The sequence below is a fragment of the Camelus dromedarius genome, chromosome 18 (assembly GCF_036321535.1).
Source record: "Camelus dromedarius isolate mCamDro1 chromosome 18, mCamDro1.pat, whole genome shotgun sequence".
NCBI lineage: Eukaryota > Metazoa > Chordata > Mammalia > Artiodactyla > Camelidae > Camelus > Camelus dromedarius.
This window is the reverse complement of record NC_087453.1, coordinates 42,277,117-42,292,538: the sequence shown is the minus strand read 5'-3', so window position 1 is coordinate 42,292,538 and position 15,422 is coordinate 42,277,117. Positions and strand designations below refer to the sequence as shown.

Genomic DNA, 15,422 nt, shown 5'->3' with positions numbered 1-15,422 from the left:
AATTCAGAGGCTGAAGAAAAACATATTGAAGGTACTGTTTGCAAATGTGATGAACATGTTTAAGCGGACGCTGTGTTTTGACACTTTTATCAGGCGGTAGTTTCCTTTTTATGTGAGTCCTGGTGCCGGAAGCTTTGTTTAGTACAGAATATGTGAGCTGTGCAGATTTTAGCGCTTTCTCTCTTTGGGACCCGGTGTGCCTGGAGCTGGGGAAGGGATTGCCAGCTCTGCTCTGTTAAATATTGCATCTTATCAAAGAGGTGTTTCATAAATTATGCATAACAGTAGATGCCACTCAATAAATATTTTATACGTGATAGATATTTTTGTCTGAAATTACTTTTTCACTTGAGCAATGATTTAAACCCTCGTTTCTAGTTTTATGAGGTGACACTTTTATAATATCATATAGTGAATGCAGCTTGAATGTCACAGAGCTTCAGGGCAGCATTAATCATAAATTCATCTGCCCCCACTCCCAGTCCTGAAAAACGTACTCTTAATTCAGGTTTCACCCATCCTGTATGGAAGTGTGTGTGTGTGTCTGTGAGTGTGGATCTGGGTGGGGACAAGTAATGCCTTTGACCTAAAGCTCTGAAGTTATGAATTTCAAATGATCTTCAAAGTCTGTAAGACTTGTTTTAAGGAAGGAAAATAAGAAGTGTTTTTCAATGGGTTTTAAAAAATATATTAAACTAAACTGAGATAAAGTCCAATTTCTCTAGTGGGAGCAACTAGAATTTAAAATACTGCTCCCCCCTTTTGGGTTATTGTCCACTTTTCTGCAGAAAGAAAATGCATCTATCTCTGGACTTAGGGGAACAGTCCCTCCCTTTCCACATGGACAGGGAGGCCTGGAACAGTCCACCGCCAGGAGCCGCCTGCCGGGTGTGCGGTGCTGGCAGAGTTCAGAGCTCCCACTGAGAACATTTTTTCACGAGATGGAGCTGTATGATTAAGTTCTCCTCCATAATATATATCTTAAAAAAATTTTTTTTGATTTGAATTCTGCGGGCAAGGGGGAAGCAGAGATCCTGGCAGGATCGGAGAGGCAGGAGCGGGGTGGGTTTGCTGAGATCGTTCATTTCAGCCAAGACTTGCAGGGGCCTTGGTGTTGCAAATCAGGGTGACTGAGGTCTCTGGCCTCCAAGCCTGAGGCTCTGGCTCCGGGGCGGGAGCCCAGCTGATACGAGGAGTCATTGCAGAACAATGAAACACTTCATTTCCTTTTCTTGAATCTAAGTTATGCATTGGTCATTTTCTCTGCGTATCTATTTAATGGCCGTTAAATTAAATTGCTTTCTCTCAAGTGATGATTTTTATGTGTGTGTGTGTGTGTGTGTTTTTTAACTGTCTCCTTTCACCGCTTCACTCAGTCACCCTCTGGCCCGACTCCCGCTCTGCGTGTGTGCAGGGGAGGCGCGGCTGTCTGCAGAGATGAAGGCAGGGCCTCCTCTCTGGCCACCGCTTTGTCCCAGAGCCTCTCAGGGGCCCCTTCTCTGCAAGGCTGCGAAGTTCTGAATTCTTCACCGGGAGAGTGGCAGACTTCGTACATTGTTTTAATGTTTCAACGACATGAAATGCGTGTATTCAGTCCAGGAATGTCAGGAGATCCAGTTATGCTTCAGGCCCTGCTGGGCCCTGGGGCTGAGGAGCTGCATCTGGTTGCAGGGGGTTGGGGGGAGATGGAGACTCCCCAGGGCATCTCTGACCTGCGGCCTGTCAGCAGCTGGGCTGGCTCGTCTGCTGCTCCCGCCAACCTGGAATCACCGAACACAGCCTCATGCTCTTGGATGTGACTCAGTCTGAAGTCAGCACAGCCTAACCTCCAGGGTGGAACTTTCACCTTCAGTCTCCTGGCATCTGCCTCCCACCCAGGACTTTCCTGGAAGCCTGATTTCGAGGTCTCTTATCTTGGGTCAGATGCGCTGCCGGTGGTGGGCCTCCCAGTCTCTGCCCTGAGAGGCTGCTCTCGACCCTCTGAACTCCACGTGTCTGCCCCTCACTTGTTGATTTGACAAATACTGATTCAGGAGCTCCCCTGTGCCAGACGTGGAATCGGGCCCTGGGTCTCAGTCCAGTCGGGACTAGTGGTGAAGCTGTTTGTAACACATCACAGAGTGATGCTTGCCAAGGGGAGAAATGCATCAGGACAGGAGAGGCTGGCGGTTGCTCATTTGTATGGGGTGATGGGGAAGGTGGCTTTTGTGCAGAGTCCTGAGGAGGTGAGGGCCAAGGTATGCAGACATCGAAGACCTTTCTTCTCAACTGGGGCAGATTTGTTCCCGAGGGGACATTTGCCAGCGTCTGGAGACGTCTTTGGTTGTCGCATCTCGGGGGAGAGTGGGTGTTATTGGCATCGAACGGGCAGCGGCCAGGGACGCTGCTACACCTCCTCGGGAGCACGGACGGCCCCTCATGAGAAGGAACCATCTGGTCCAGAGCGTTAGTGGTGCCGAGTGGGAACCCTCGGAAGGGACAGAGGAAACGGCAGCCCACAAAGCAGAAGGAACGGCAGTGACCAAAGCTGGAGGGGGTGCGGGCGGCCCGTCTGAGGGAAAGCAGGGAGCGTCGGGTCCTGGAGAGGAGTGAGCGGGGGCCAGCTGCAGGGATCAGTTGGAGGTGAGGTGATGTGGAGCTTGTAGAACCGGACAGAGAGGGCGGCTTTTCTCTCATGAGAGGCAGGCCAGCTACTTGACCCAAGCAGCGCAGAGGCCTGCCGCAATGTCCCTCTGGCTGACGGGGAGAGCGGGGACCATGGTCGGGGTGGGAGTGGTGGCATCCGGGTTCCCGCAGCTGTCCAGGTGCAGGTGATGACGGCTGGGACCTGGCAGGAATGTGGCGCCGCTGGTTTGTGGTTACTAGATCGTGGAATGTTTTGAAGGTCGAGTCAACACTAAGTACTAGAGGGTTTAGAGGAGGAAAAAGAGCAAAGGACAGCCTCGTTTTTGGTCCAGGAAACTGCAGGGAATGCTGGCATTTACTGAGATGGGGTGGGATGCAGGAGTGGGAGGAGGGGGGCATCATGGGCTGGACTTGCTGTGCATTAAGTCTGAGCTGCCTGTTCAGCATCCCTGCAGATGTGTTGAGGCCGGCAGGTGGATGTACCATGAGTGTGGTGTTTTGAGGGGGAGGTCTGCTGGGAGAGTTAGATCTGAGAGTCATCACACAACACAGCCCTCCCTATCTGCCGGCTCCACATCCATGGAGTCACCCAGCCACAGATCAACAATATTTGGAGAAAAAAATTCAAATAGTTCCAAAAAGCAAAATTGGAATTTGCCATGCTCCAGCAAAGATTTACATAGCATTTTCACTATATTTAGAACTATTTACGTAGTATTTATATTGTATTAGGTATTATAAGTAATCTAGAAATGGTTTAAAGTATAAGGGAGGATGTGCATAGGTTATATGCAAATACTATGTCCTTTTTATTTATAATTTTTTTTATTGAAGTCAATTACAATTTTGTCAGTTTCTGGTGTACAGCATAATTACTGTGTCCTTTTATATAAGGGACTTGAGCATCCTCAGATTTTGTATCTACAGGGATCCTGGAACTAATCCCCTGTTGGTATCCAGGGACAACTATATAGATTATGTCTATAATATAGACGAGTCAAGAGTCAGGATGAGATCCTCAAGGGAATGACTGTAGATGCTCGAGTTCCTAGGATGAAAGACTCCATGGAAGTGGGTTCAAGAGAGAAGCCCGAGGGGAGGAACTGGAGAACCACAAATGTAGGGAACTCTTTGGAGGTGATTTGCTCTTAAGGGGCACAGAGAAATTGGTGGCAGTTGGAGGAAGACCCCAGGCCACGGGAGGTGGGGGTGGTGGTTGGTTGGAGATCTGTGCAGGTTTGTGTGCAGGTGAGAGTGATCCAGTGGATAGGAGGTGATGCAGGAGACAGAGGGTCAGGTACCTCTGTTTGAGGGTGGCTCCTGCACAGGGAAGGGTCGCACTTAGGATCACGTGCAGTTCGACCCCAGTAGCTGGAGACAAGAGCCACCAAGTCAAGAGACATCTCGGTGTTAAGTGAGATAAAGATTCTGAAGAGGGGAAAGATGGCGTTGTGGTCGAGTGGTCCTAGGACCCTTCCTAAGGAAGGCAAAGTGTGAGCTTAGCTTCGCGTGTGCGCATGCGTGTTAATATATATATATGAATCTTTATCAGGCAGTAAATTGAATTCATTTTTTATATGTTCCAAGCTCACTTTGCGCACTCTAGGCCAGGATTTCAACACGAAGTTTATAGTCTGTTTTCTTGCCAATTTTTTTTGGATGAAAAATAAAACGTGGCTCATCTTAATACTCTAAAGAGCACCGAATATGAAGTTTTCTTTCCCCAGAGTAACCTTTTCCTCTTCTTTTCCTCCCGATTTCAGGAACAGACTCTGGCCCTGAGGAAGGAAGGGATTGGCGTTGTTCTGGATTCTGAGCTGCCGCATTTGATTGGCATTGATGACGACCTTCTGAGCACTGGGATCATCTTGTACCACTTGAAGGTAGAAGCTACTTGAGTGGAACAAGTTCATTTTGTTTTCAGCTTTCCCTTTGGACACTAGCAAGGTCCATGGTAATCCTCCGTGTCCGCGACACAGCCATGACAGTAGAGAACGTGCAACAAATCCTTGAGCCCTTTGGGGATGTCCAGCAGTTCACTGGGATTCCATGGTATTAGAAGTGCCCATTTTGTGTAGTCCTACAGCTAAGAGCCATTCACTCTGCCTTCTCATTTGTAGAATCAGTAAGTGGAATGTAAGTAACAAAAGGCAGACAAACCAAGAAAGAAAAGTTAAAAGCATCTCAAACTGGGATTTGTTGTATGTACGGTTTCCTGGCCCCCTGTGTTAATTATAAAGTTGTGTCTCCCGCCTGGTCCTGAGCAGGCTGTCCGTGTCAAGAGAGCAGAGTTCCCGCATCTGTCTCAGTGGTTGCCTCTGTGACCTTGACTTGGGAATCCTCTCTCGATCCATGACTTAAAATGAGAATGGTCTTGCACTTGTGCTTTGTGCCCATAAGCTGTGCCTGTAGACACAAGAAACCCCTGGCCATGGAGGGGAGACGTATCAGAAAGGATCGGGAACCTCAGTGAGACTGCTGTCCCGGGCAGGTGACTGACGCGTGCTGGTGCAGGAGCCTAGCCCTGGTCCGGCGCCCAGCCTCGGGAGTCCTGCCGCTGTCCAGACAACACAGGCAGCCGTTAACTCCAGGTGCGCCGAGGCTGTGGTCTGCCCAGGACGGAGCTCAGCCCATCGGTCACCAGGTTGCTTGGGTTTCAATGAAAGATGGAGGAACAGACCGCTCCTCATGTTCTTGCTAACACATTTTTCTTGACTTTTCTTCCCAGGAAGGTCAGACATATGTCGGTAGAGAAGATGCTTCAACAGAACAAGATATTGGTGAGAACCTTTTTTTTTTGGTGGGGAAGTAATTAAGTTTATTCACATATTTTTGGAGGAGGTACTGGGGCTTGAACCCAGGGCCTCATGCATGCTAAGCATGTGCTCTACCACATTAGCTATACCCTCCTCTGAAAATCTTTATCAATTCCCACTTCCCAGTGATTCCTTTTTTCCCGTTTTTGTATTTTTATTTATTTAGTGAACTTTTTTGGGGGGGGGTTAGGTTTATATATTTATTTTTAATACAATATTGACCGACATGTGTAGTCTATAGTTTTGAACTCAAAGGAATAATGCCGAGCAGTTAGCTGAGCGGATAAAATGGCACTGTGGCTCCTCCTCCTCACCCAGCACACATCTATCCTCTGTCACGTCGTTCAAGTGAACCGTTGTTTAAATCACTCGAGTCTTGTCACAGCAGGGAGTGATTGATGGCAGTGTGCTCACAGGTACAGATAAAGGATGTAAGACCCTTTAATGAGAAATCTTTCCCAGTTGACACCTGTGTAAAGATGACGACGGAAAACAGGACACACACACCCGAACACACAGCTCGCACATGTATGGAGCACAACTTCCTGGGTTTCCCCGAAGCCTTTGTGAGGTGCAGTTACCGGTGATTCAGCCCCTGCGCCTGGTGAGGTCTTGCCAGGCTTTAAGCATGACTTAGGGAATCCATGCAGTGGTGACAGAGAGTGTGTGCATGTGCGTGTATGTGTTTGAGCGGGGACAAGGTGGGGATTGCCAGGGGAAGAATTGTATCTTCTCAGCTGTTTTTTTTTTTTGGGTGGGGTGTGTGTGTTTATTGAAGCGTAATCAGTTTACAATGTTGTGTCAGTTTCTGGTGTGCAGCACAATGCTTCAGTCATACATGAACATACATATATTTGTTTTCATATCCTTTTTCACACTAAGTTACTACAAGATACTGGAGTTAGTTCCCTGTGCTATACGGCATGAACTTGGTTGGTTGGTTTGTTTGGGGGCTGGTGATGAACCAGCCTTCTTGCCAAATGTAAGCTGTTAATCAAGCCAATGCTCACATATCCCCACGGGTATTTGCTATTTATTGTGAAGCTGGGAGAACTGAAAACCAGTTCCCTAAAGTCCTTAGGTTCAGCTGGCTTTGGGTAGAACTAGGCACCAGGCCTTCTCTTCTCATCGTTAAATGATCGTGTTTGACCTTTGGGCTTGTTATGAAAGGTGGTAAATGCTAAGAGCACGTGTTTTCTCTGAACACACAAGCTCCGTCTGCAGTTCCCTGAGGAACAGTGGGAGCTGCTTGGCTGGCGCTTCTGAGAAGCCAGCCAGGAGCTGTGCCGGAGATCATGTGGGTGTGTTTGACCGGCGTTCATATCCGTGCCTGGCCGTTCATCAAACAAGAACAGCTCAGAACAGTCACCTGGGAGCAGGGCCCCTTAGCCGCAAGCTCTCAGAGGCCTGCGGAGGTCAGACTCTCTCAGGACCGGCCTGATGCAGCTTCTGGACATTTCCTTGGCCTCCCAGGATCCAAGCCCAGCCACGTTCACCTTGGGTTTGTGCCCCTGGAATGCAGTGTCCATCAGTGTGGAGTCATGAGTCCTTGGGCCATGGGCCCTTTTGTCCCCTCCACTGTACTGTGACCTTGGGGTGGCTGGTGGAGGAAATTTATTCAGCCTCAAACAGAGTGACTCAGTGGTATTCAGTTAAGATAAGTTACTCAACTCTTTTCTCCCTGAAGATGAAACAAATGAACACGCCAGAACGTTTTTCCCTGTACAGGTGACGTCCAGACCCATGGAGTAACATTCAAGGGGCAGGACTCTCAGTTGACACCACGAACTCCTGAAATATGTTCACCTTGCAGTTTTGTATGGGAAAGGAGGACTATTCAACATAAATAGAGGTTGGGGATTATTGCTCTAGATACCAAATGAAATGTTTTCTTTCTCTTTTTTTCCATCTCAGTTCTTCATGGCCTCGACTTGGAGAGTGAGCACTGTATCTTTGAAAATGTCGGGGGAACGGTGACCCTGATCCCCTTGAGTGGGTCCCAGTGCTCTGTGAATGGTGTTCAGATCATGGAGGCCACACACCTAAATCAAGGTACTGGGCTTTTGGTTTGGGATTCCTTGTATATGTTGTTTCTAGGAAACAAGTTGGCTCGGTAACGGGGGAACATGTGCCTCTTAGGATGAACTGCTGGTTGTTGTAAGAAGGACAAAGACTGTTGGCTTCATGAGGCTGTGTTCTCTTCTGTTTTGCGGGAGGACTTCTTTATAAAATGCCTGTTGTCTTGTTAAATTAAACATATATGTAGTAGCTTGAAAGCTATTGCTGTTACGGAAATATGACTTTAAAGGAATTTAAGTGAAAAAAGTGACCTTCAAATACAAAACCTTAACACAGTGGCTTCTTTTATTAATTTGATTACTTTATTTACATCCTTTTTATGAATAATTATACATACAGGATCTGGTATCATATTCTTTTTTCTTTTGAAATTGTTTCAGTATTGTAGAAAATTTGCAAGAACTTTTTCATTTCAGGATATTTGGAACTGTTGATGCTCCTATATCCCCTGAGTAGTTCTGTGTGTTTCCTTCAAACAGTGGCATTCTCCGACGGAATGCCAACGTGACCATCCAAGTTAAGGAAGTACCAGGTGCATTCCTACCAGCAGATTCTCAGACCCCCTTCAAGTTTGGCCGTTTGTCCCAACAGTGTCCGTTATTCAGTCCGGCATCGTGTTGCATTTTTGGCCATGTCTCTAGTCTCCTTCAGTCTGGAAATGTTCCTTGATCTTTCCTTGACTTTTGTGACTGTGGCAGTTTTGAAAACTGCTGGTCAGATACATTGTGGAATGTTCTTCTACATAAACGTAGAATTTATCTGCTGCTTCCTCGTGAGTAGACTAGCACTATTTTTGACAGTAATGCCAGAGAACTGATGCTTTGTTTTTCTCATGTCCTGGTCCGTGGTTTCTGTTTGTCCCATGACCGAGGATGCTCGTTGTAATTATTCCCTTCAGGAGGAGCGTGCAAGGCTTCTTCTCTCTGAAGTTAATCTCTCACCCCTTTCTTTAAAGAGAATATTGCAAAGGCACTTTGGGATCGTAAATATGCCATTCTGTATCATACTTTCACCCGCTGGTTTTAGAATCCATTGGTTTCCCTTGGTGGGGGTGGGGGGAGCTGATGTAATTATTACTCTGATGGCTGACACATGGCGATTTTCTTCCTTCTACCCTTGTTAGTTGGCTTTTTACTGCAAGAAAGAGCTTTCTCTTCTTGCCGGTTATTTATTCATTCATTTATTTAAATGGATGGCATCACATGTCTTGCTATTCTGTTTGGTACCTTTTGGTCCATTTCTATCATTACTTGTTTTGATGACCAAATTGTCCCAGTGGGAATTCCTTCAAGTTGGGTTTTGTGTTCTTTTGGCTTGTCCCTATCATCTGTTACCACTTCCTTACTTTCTGACACAACAAGATATTCCAGGCTCATCCAGTCCTTTTCTGGAACCAGCCAGTTCTCCAAGGAACCCTGCTTCCTTTTAGTGGGAATGGGATTTAGAAACCAAGACCTGGGCACTCGACTGCTGTTGAAGTGTTGCTGCTCACAGGCCCTGTCGGTTAACAGAGTTAGGGAAATGCGCGTGTGTGTGCAAACCACATTTACAACGCTATTTCTGTGTCTGTTTATATTGGTATATTGACATACCTGTATTTCACAATCTGTAGTGCTAACTAGGAGTTCACAGCAATACTTCTAATTCTAACCCAGTTCCTTTGAGTTCTTTCTAGTTTTCTCCCTTTTCTTATCTGTAGCCCCTGTTCTGACAGTGATAAACTTGATTCCCATTATGTAACCAGTACCCTGTCACTTCTGCGCCTTCCTCGTTCAGGGACCCTCTTCTTCCAGCTCAGGCTGTGACACCCCATGCCGGGCCACCATCGCCCTCACCCTTCTCCTGGTGCAGACACCTTCCTCACCCCACGCCAAGACTTCCTTCTGTTCACAAGCTGATGCTTACTGTGCTCAGCCCTGTGTGATGGCTTTTGTACTGAGCTGTGCAAGAAGGAAGGAAAGAGAGAAGTTGACATTATATCTTAAGCCCTTTTGGGTATAGTATGTGTATTTTTTATAATTACAGTTTTTCATGGTTACATACTGTAATGCCATATCTGCTGTGACATAGGAATTTGTCAGATGGGGACTGGAAAGCACGTGGTTTATGTGTGTTGATGAAGTCATACCAGAAATCAGTTCCAAGGAGTTATCTCAGAAACGAAGGACAGGTAGTCTGGACCAGTGGGATCATTGTGGGACATTCACAGAATCCATCAAAGAGATTCTAAAAGCAGCGGATGGAGTACCCACCCGTGCACCCATCTCCAGTCATCCACCCATCCACCCACGGGTCTCTCCATCAGCTTTTTACTCTTAGTATTTTTCAGTCTCAAGGTTAGTTGAGCTTGGGAGACATCTGGTGCCCTGGAGCTGGCCAGGAAGGTCAGAGGTCAGCAGTAGTAGGTGACCAGCCCAGGAAACAGTGAGCACCCAGTGATCATTACCAAAGCAGCATTTCCTGTTTTTTTTTTGTTTTTTTTTTTGTTTTTTGTAGCCAGGATAACAGCCCTGGCAGTAAGGGGTGAGGAATCTGGTTCTTGCCAGGCACCAGTGCTAATCATGGTGAGAAGGTGTCTCTGCCCTGAGCCCAGAAAGTCACCATAATTGACTGACAGACAAGAGTTCACTATGTAAGGCTCTTCAGTGCAGTCTCTGGCTGAGAACACATAGACTTGCATGAACAACAGGTGTAACTGGAGGGTACACAGTTGACACATGACCCCACAAATGAAGTATGTCACTGGTTTTGGACCACAGCCAGACCACCTGTCTGTCCTCCCTTTTGAAGAAACTTACTTTACCAAAAAAATTAAGAAGTCACACAAGGGGGAGGGTATAGATCAGTGGGAGGGTGTGCTTAGCATGCACAAGGTCCTGGGTTCAATCCCCAGGACCGCCATTAAAAAAAAGATACAATAATGATAAATAAACCTGATTACTTCCCCTCCCCTTCAAGAAAAGAAAAAAGTAGCCCAAAGTACTGTATCTATATCTTGGCTTTACTTTGTTCTGTATTTTTAGACCCAGTATCTCACAGTTTTAACACTTGTTGTGTTGGAATATACTTTAATTGCCATCCTTATCTGAGTGGTTTTTGCTATTCATGCCTATTAACTTTTTTCAAAGAAATTTTAGACTCATTTTGTCAAGCTAAAATATCCTTTGAGAAATTAGATTCTAATTTCATTTGACTTGTTTTCATTTTTTAAAATACATATTTTCATCTTGGGACTTCTGTTTAGTTAGTATGCCCCTTGTGTTTGAGTCTTCATCTATTTCCTGCTGTAAAACTTTGAAGGCTTTTAATTTATGTGCTTGGTGAATTGTGTTTATTCGTGTATATGAAATTCTGAACAGGGCTATATACATGACCTGCTCAAAAATAGAAAAGAAAAAACCTTTCTTATATATTCTATATAATAATCTATTTTGACTATTACGAGCACAGAGAGCCTTTGAGGAGATCGATTTAAAACCACATGGGGAAGTGAGGCCCAAAGAATGCAGTGTCTGGACCCCAGGGCTTCCCAGTCTTGTGTGTTGTTCTTCCAGACACCTCACATGCAGCCTGCTGTGTTAGTGGAGCCCCTCACAGAAAGTTTCAGAAGGAGTTACAGTTGGGATTACTTTGAGGCATTCTCGGGCATAAGCAGTGCTGGGACCCCAAGTAGCCCCCAGAGTTGACTTCGGCTGCTGCTCCCCTGCGTTGTGGCCCAGCCATCGAACTGTTTCCTCTGTGCCTTCCCTGCCAGCCTTGTTTCTCTGGAGCTTCCGGAACTTACACCACCACCGTCCTGGCGCCTGGACGCCAAGAAGGCTGCCAGGTGGATTCCAGTGACCGTGGCTCCTGCCCTGTTATGGGTTAAATAGGCTCTTGTGGATTTGCTTGGAAGCTGTTCTGTGTGTGATGTTTTTGTGAGAATGTGAGTTTGTAACCGAGCAGGACCCTGTGGGGCCCTTCCAGGGTCAGACCCCTCCCCCATGTCCTCTGCTGCAGCTCCTTTCCGAAGGACCCAGATCATAGTATCTCATGTTTATTTCCTGAGTTTTCAGATGCTAAAAACCACCACTAAAGGGAAGAAATTAGCCACATGAGGATCGAGAGCCCGTAGCCCCCAGACATTCTGGCGCCTGGGGGTTGGTAGTGTTGACCGCCCTGTTACCTCCACATCAACCAGAGACTTTGCACAAGCTGATCACATGCCTGCAACCCCCATTCCTCACCTGGCCTTTAAATATGCTTTGCTGAAACCCTTCGGGGAGTTTGGGGTTTTCCTGAGCATAAGCCACCCCGTCCTCCTTGCTCGGCCCTGCAGTAAACCTTTCTCTGCTCCAAACTCATGTTTCACTTTGGCCTTATGGCGTGGCGGGCACAGGAACTTGCCTTCAGTAACAAGTTCAGAAATCCACACTACAGACTGAACAAGGAACTTTTACAGTGTATATTGTTTAATATGGGAGCCACTTGGAATTTAATATTGGGGTTATCCTTCCATCTCCCTTCAAAAATTACTACCTTATTTGTTTAGTTTAGAGAAATTGCTTATCATTCCATTGCCATGTACTTATGTGGCTATGATTATGTCTCTAATTCTCTTATGGATTGGGGCAAGGTAAGTAAATAATAAGTCTATCTCCCATGCAGTATTTTTTATCAACTTTTTTTTTTTTAATCTTAAACTTTTGAAGTCCATTAGAAAAAAATATGCCTATTCAAGTTAGAGATGGCTGGAACTAAATTTTTGATCTTCATATTGGAGCTATGACTTGTCCTAAGAAAGTAGTAGTGCTAATTGGCATTGAAGGTTAATTGTCAGCCTGGTCTTTCCCTGCAGGGCACTCTTACGTGTCTTATTACCTCGGTGCCCTGGTTTTCAGACCTGATGGGCTTGCGTTCCTTCGGAATTCTGCTGTGCGGCCGACAGCTTCCGCAGTGTCAATGCTAATGAAATCGACATGGAAATGCTAAAGCACTAAAACACGGTACACTGAGTAGAAGTGTCATTAGCGGGTCTTGGGGCAGTGAGATGTAAGCTGGCTTTGTGTTTCAAGACACTACGTGAGAGAGCAAGATGGTAACTTTTTTTTTTTTTTGATCTATGCACTTTAAGACCAAAAGATTCCATCAAAGGAAAAACATGGACAGTTCTTCAGAAATTGAGGTTTAGAGTTCACCACTTTCTTAATTTTTGAGTATTAAAATGAGAACTGGAGCGTGTTTTTTAAACACAATATAATCTGTTATATTGTTTATTGTTACAAATACAAGTAGTAAAAATTAAAAAAAAAAAAAGTGAATGGGACTCAAACATGCCTACATTAGAATAGTGTTAACTGTTGGAGAAGTGGGGAGGGGCTTGATCAGGCAAAAGGATATTCAGCTGTATCTGTAAGATTTTTATTTTTTAAAGGAAAAAAAAAGAGTAAACCAAAAAAAAAGTTATATGTACTTAATTAAATTAAATTAAAAAGGTATATGTACATAATAATAACAGGGAAGCAAGCATACTCATACTCCACAAACTGCTTTGGCTTTTACCCATGAAATGATTTTTTAATAAAGTTATCAAGCACAGAGAATGCAGATACTATAATGTAATAAGATCTAACCATATTAACACCACGTTTAACTGGATTCCTGGTTCACCTAGGAATCCTAACTTTTTACCACCAACTTCTAGTAGATTGCTGATACTTGGTATTTAAAGGTTTCCTTCCATTAGTAAATTAGACTTCATTTGGAAATGTATGTGTTAGGCTGTGTCATTGAAAAGCACGTGTAGTAATTACCACTTCCTTATAAAGATCACTTAAGACACTTGTGAGTGTCAACTAATAGGAGATTTAGCTGTGCTTAGCAGACTGTCTCCATTGCAGGGGAAATTTTTTACCTGTATCAGTTAACTTCCTCACTCCTTTCAGATTGCATAAATGGTACTTCCTCTGCCTTAAGTGACGGCAGTGTTTCCATCTGATTAACGTCACTAAAAAGAAAACCATCTGCTGGTCCTGTGAGCATTAAACGTGACGACGTCTGTAACATGTGTTGCCCAAGGCCCTGCCTGCGAAGGCTTTCTCCTCGTTTGTGGGTTCTTCTAGGATACGCGGCCTCGCATCTTTGTGTGCCCTTCAGTGGTGTGTTCTCTGAGGTGTCCTTTCCCTCACTCCCACGATCCCACAGAATGAGGAGGTCTTTGCATTGACCTCGGTGTCCAGTCCGTAAGCCTTGAGCTATGTTTGGTAGAGTCTCAGACCTGAGATTTTTCTTTTTTTCTTTTTTTCTCCTGTATTTACTATGAAATGTACGAAAAAATCAGATAGGTTATAATGAAAAATTTCAACCTTGGCCTTAGAATGGCCAGAAACTATTCTCTCTTATTTTAATTATTAGTATTTAATTTAGTATTAGTATTTTTTCTTATTTTTTCTGTAATATATTACTTTAAAGCTGATAGTTGTCAACTCTCATTAATTTTTCCGTTCATAGCAGTGGCCTCCTTTGGTCCTGCTGGTTTGTCAGAGCCACTGACGTTCCTCTGTCCTGTGAGAAGGGCTGCAGAACCTCCACCTGGGGAGTCGGCGCGCAGGTGCACTTGAGCGCATCACGCTCGAGTGCCAAAATATATTTGCATCTATGCAAGCTCTTAGAGGGAACAGGTGATTGTCTAGGGAGTGGAGCTGAGAGCCTTTGATTAAACTTTCATCTGCCGAAGGCCTGCTATGAGTTGTGCAGTGACAAATTAAAAAGAATTTTAGTGGAACTAGAAAGGAAGGTAAATTTTTGAGCAGTTTAGCCAAGATGTCTAGTGAACAGACAAGACCTTTTACATGTTACAAAGAGCCAGCAGATCTGTGTCTCACCTCCCATGTGACTCACCTGTCTTTGTCCTTGAGCACTCATTAGATTTCTTCCGCAGGTGTGAGGCCTGCAGATCTGACACCTGTTACTTGCACGTGGCTGATTCATTCAGCAGGAACTTTTGAGGAGCAGATCCCCACCTGTTTTAAAGACTGTACCCAAAGCCAGTGGTTCTTAGAGTGTGTCCCCAGCTCAGCAAGATCAACATCGCCTGGTAGCTTTTCAAAATGCAGATTCCCAGGCCCCATCCTTGACCTGTGGAATCAAAAAATCTGGGAGTGGGTCCAGCAGTCTGGATGATTTTTTTTTTATAAGTCCTGCAGGAGAGTTCAAAAAAATTTTTTTATAATTAAAGTGTAGTTGATTTACAATGTTAGATTCAGGTATACAACAAAGTGATTCAGTTACATGTATACATACATATGTTTTTTTCAGATTCGTTTCCATTATATGTTTTTACAAGAAATTGAGTATAGTTCCCTGTGCAATATAGTAGGTGCTTTTTGGTTATCTGTTTTATATATAGTAATGTGTATCTGTTAATCCCAGATTCCTAATTTTTTCCTCCCCACCCTTTCCCCTTTGGTAACCACAGTTTGTTTTCTATGTCTGTGAGTCTGTTTCTGTTTTGTAAATAAGACGAGTATCATTTTTTTTTTTTAGATTCCACATATAAGTGACATCATGGTATTTGTCTTTCTCTGTATTACTTCATTTAATATGATCATCTCTGGGTCCGTCCATGTTGCTGCAGATGGCATGATTTCATTCTTTTTTTAAGGCTGAATAATATTCCATTGTATGAATAAACCATATCTTCTTTCTCCAGTCATCTGTAGATGGACATTTAGGCTGTTTCCATGTCTTGGCTATTGTAAATAGTGCTGCTGTGAACACTGGGGTGCACGTGTCTTTTCAAATTATAATTTTCTCCAGATAATGTGCCCAGGAGTGTGATTGCTGGATCATAGGGTAAGTCTGTTTTTAGTTTTTTGAGGAATCTCCAGGCTGCCCTCCATGATGGCTGCGCCAGCTTACATT

The 15,422-nt window shown here is 44.8% G+C and overlaps 1 protein-coding gene across 9 annotated transcripts in view; it reads left to right on the top strand.

Annotated features, from left to right (window-relative positions):
- The window catches only part of KIF16B (kinesin family member 16B), a 244,002-nt gene that overhangs the window by 114,887 nt on the left and 113,693 nt on the right, over positions 1-15,422 (top strand). For all 9 annotated transcript variants that reach the window (XM_064475898.1, XM_064475897.1, XM_064475900.1 and 6 more), the window contains exons 13-15: positions 4,389-4,508; positions 5,354-5,405; positions 7,356-7,493. In XM_064475898.1, the coding sequence (XP_064331968.1) occupies positions 4,389-4,508; positions 5,354-5,405; positions 7,356-7,493 (310 nt within the window). The remainder of the gene's footprint in view (positions 1-4,388; positions 4,509-5,353; positions 5,406-7,355; positions 7,494-15,422) is intronic.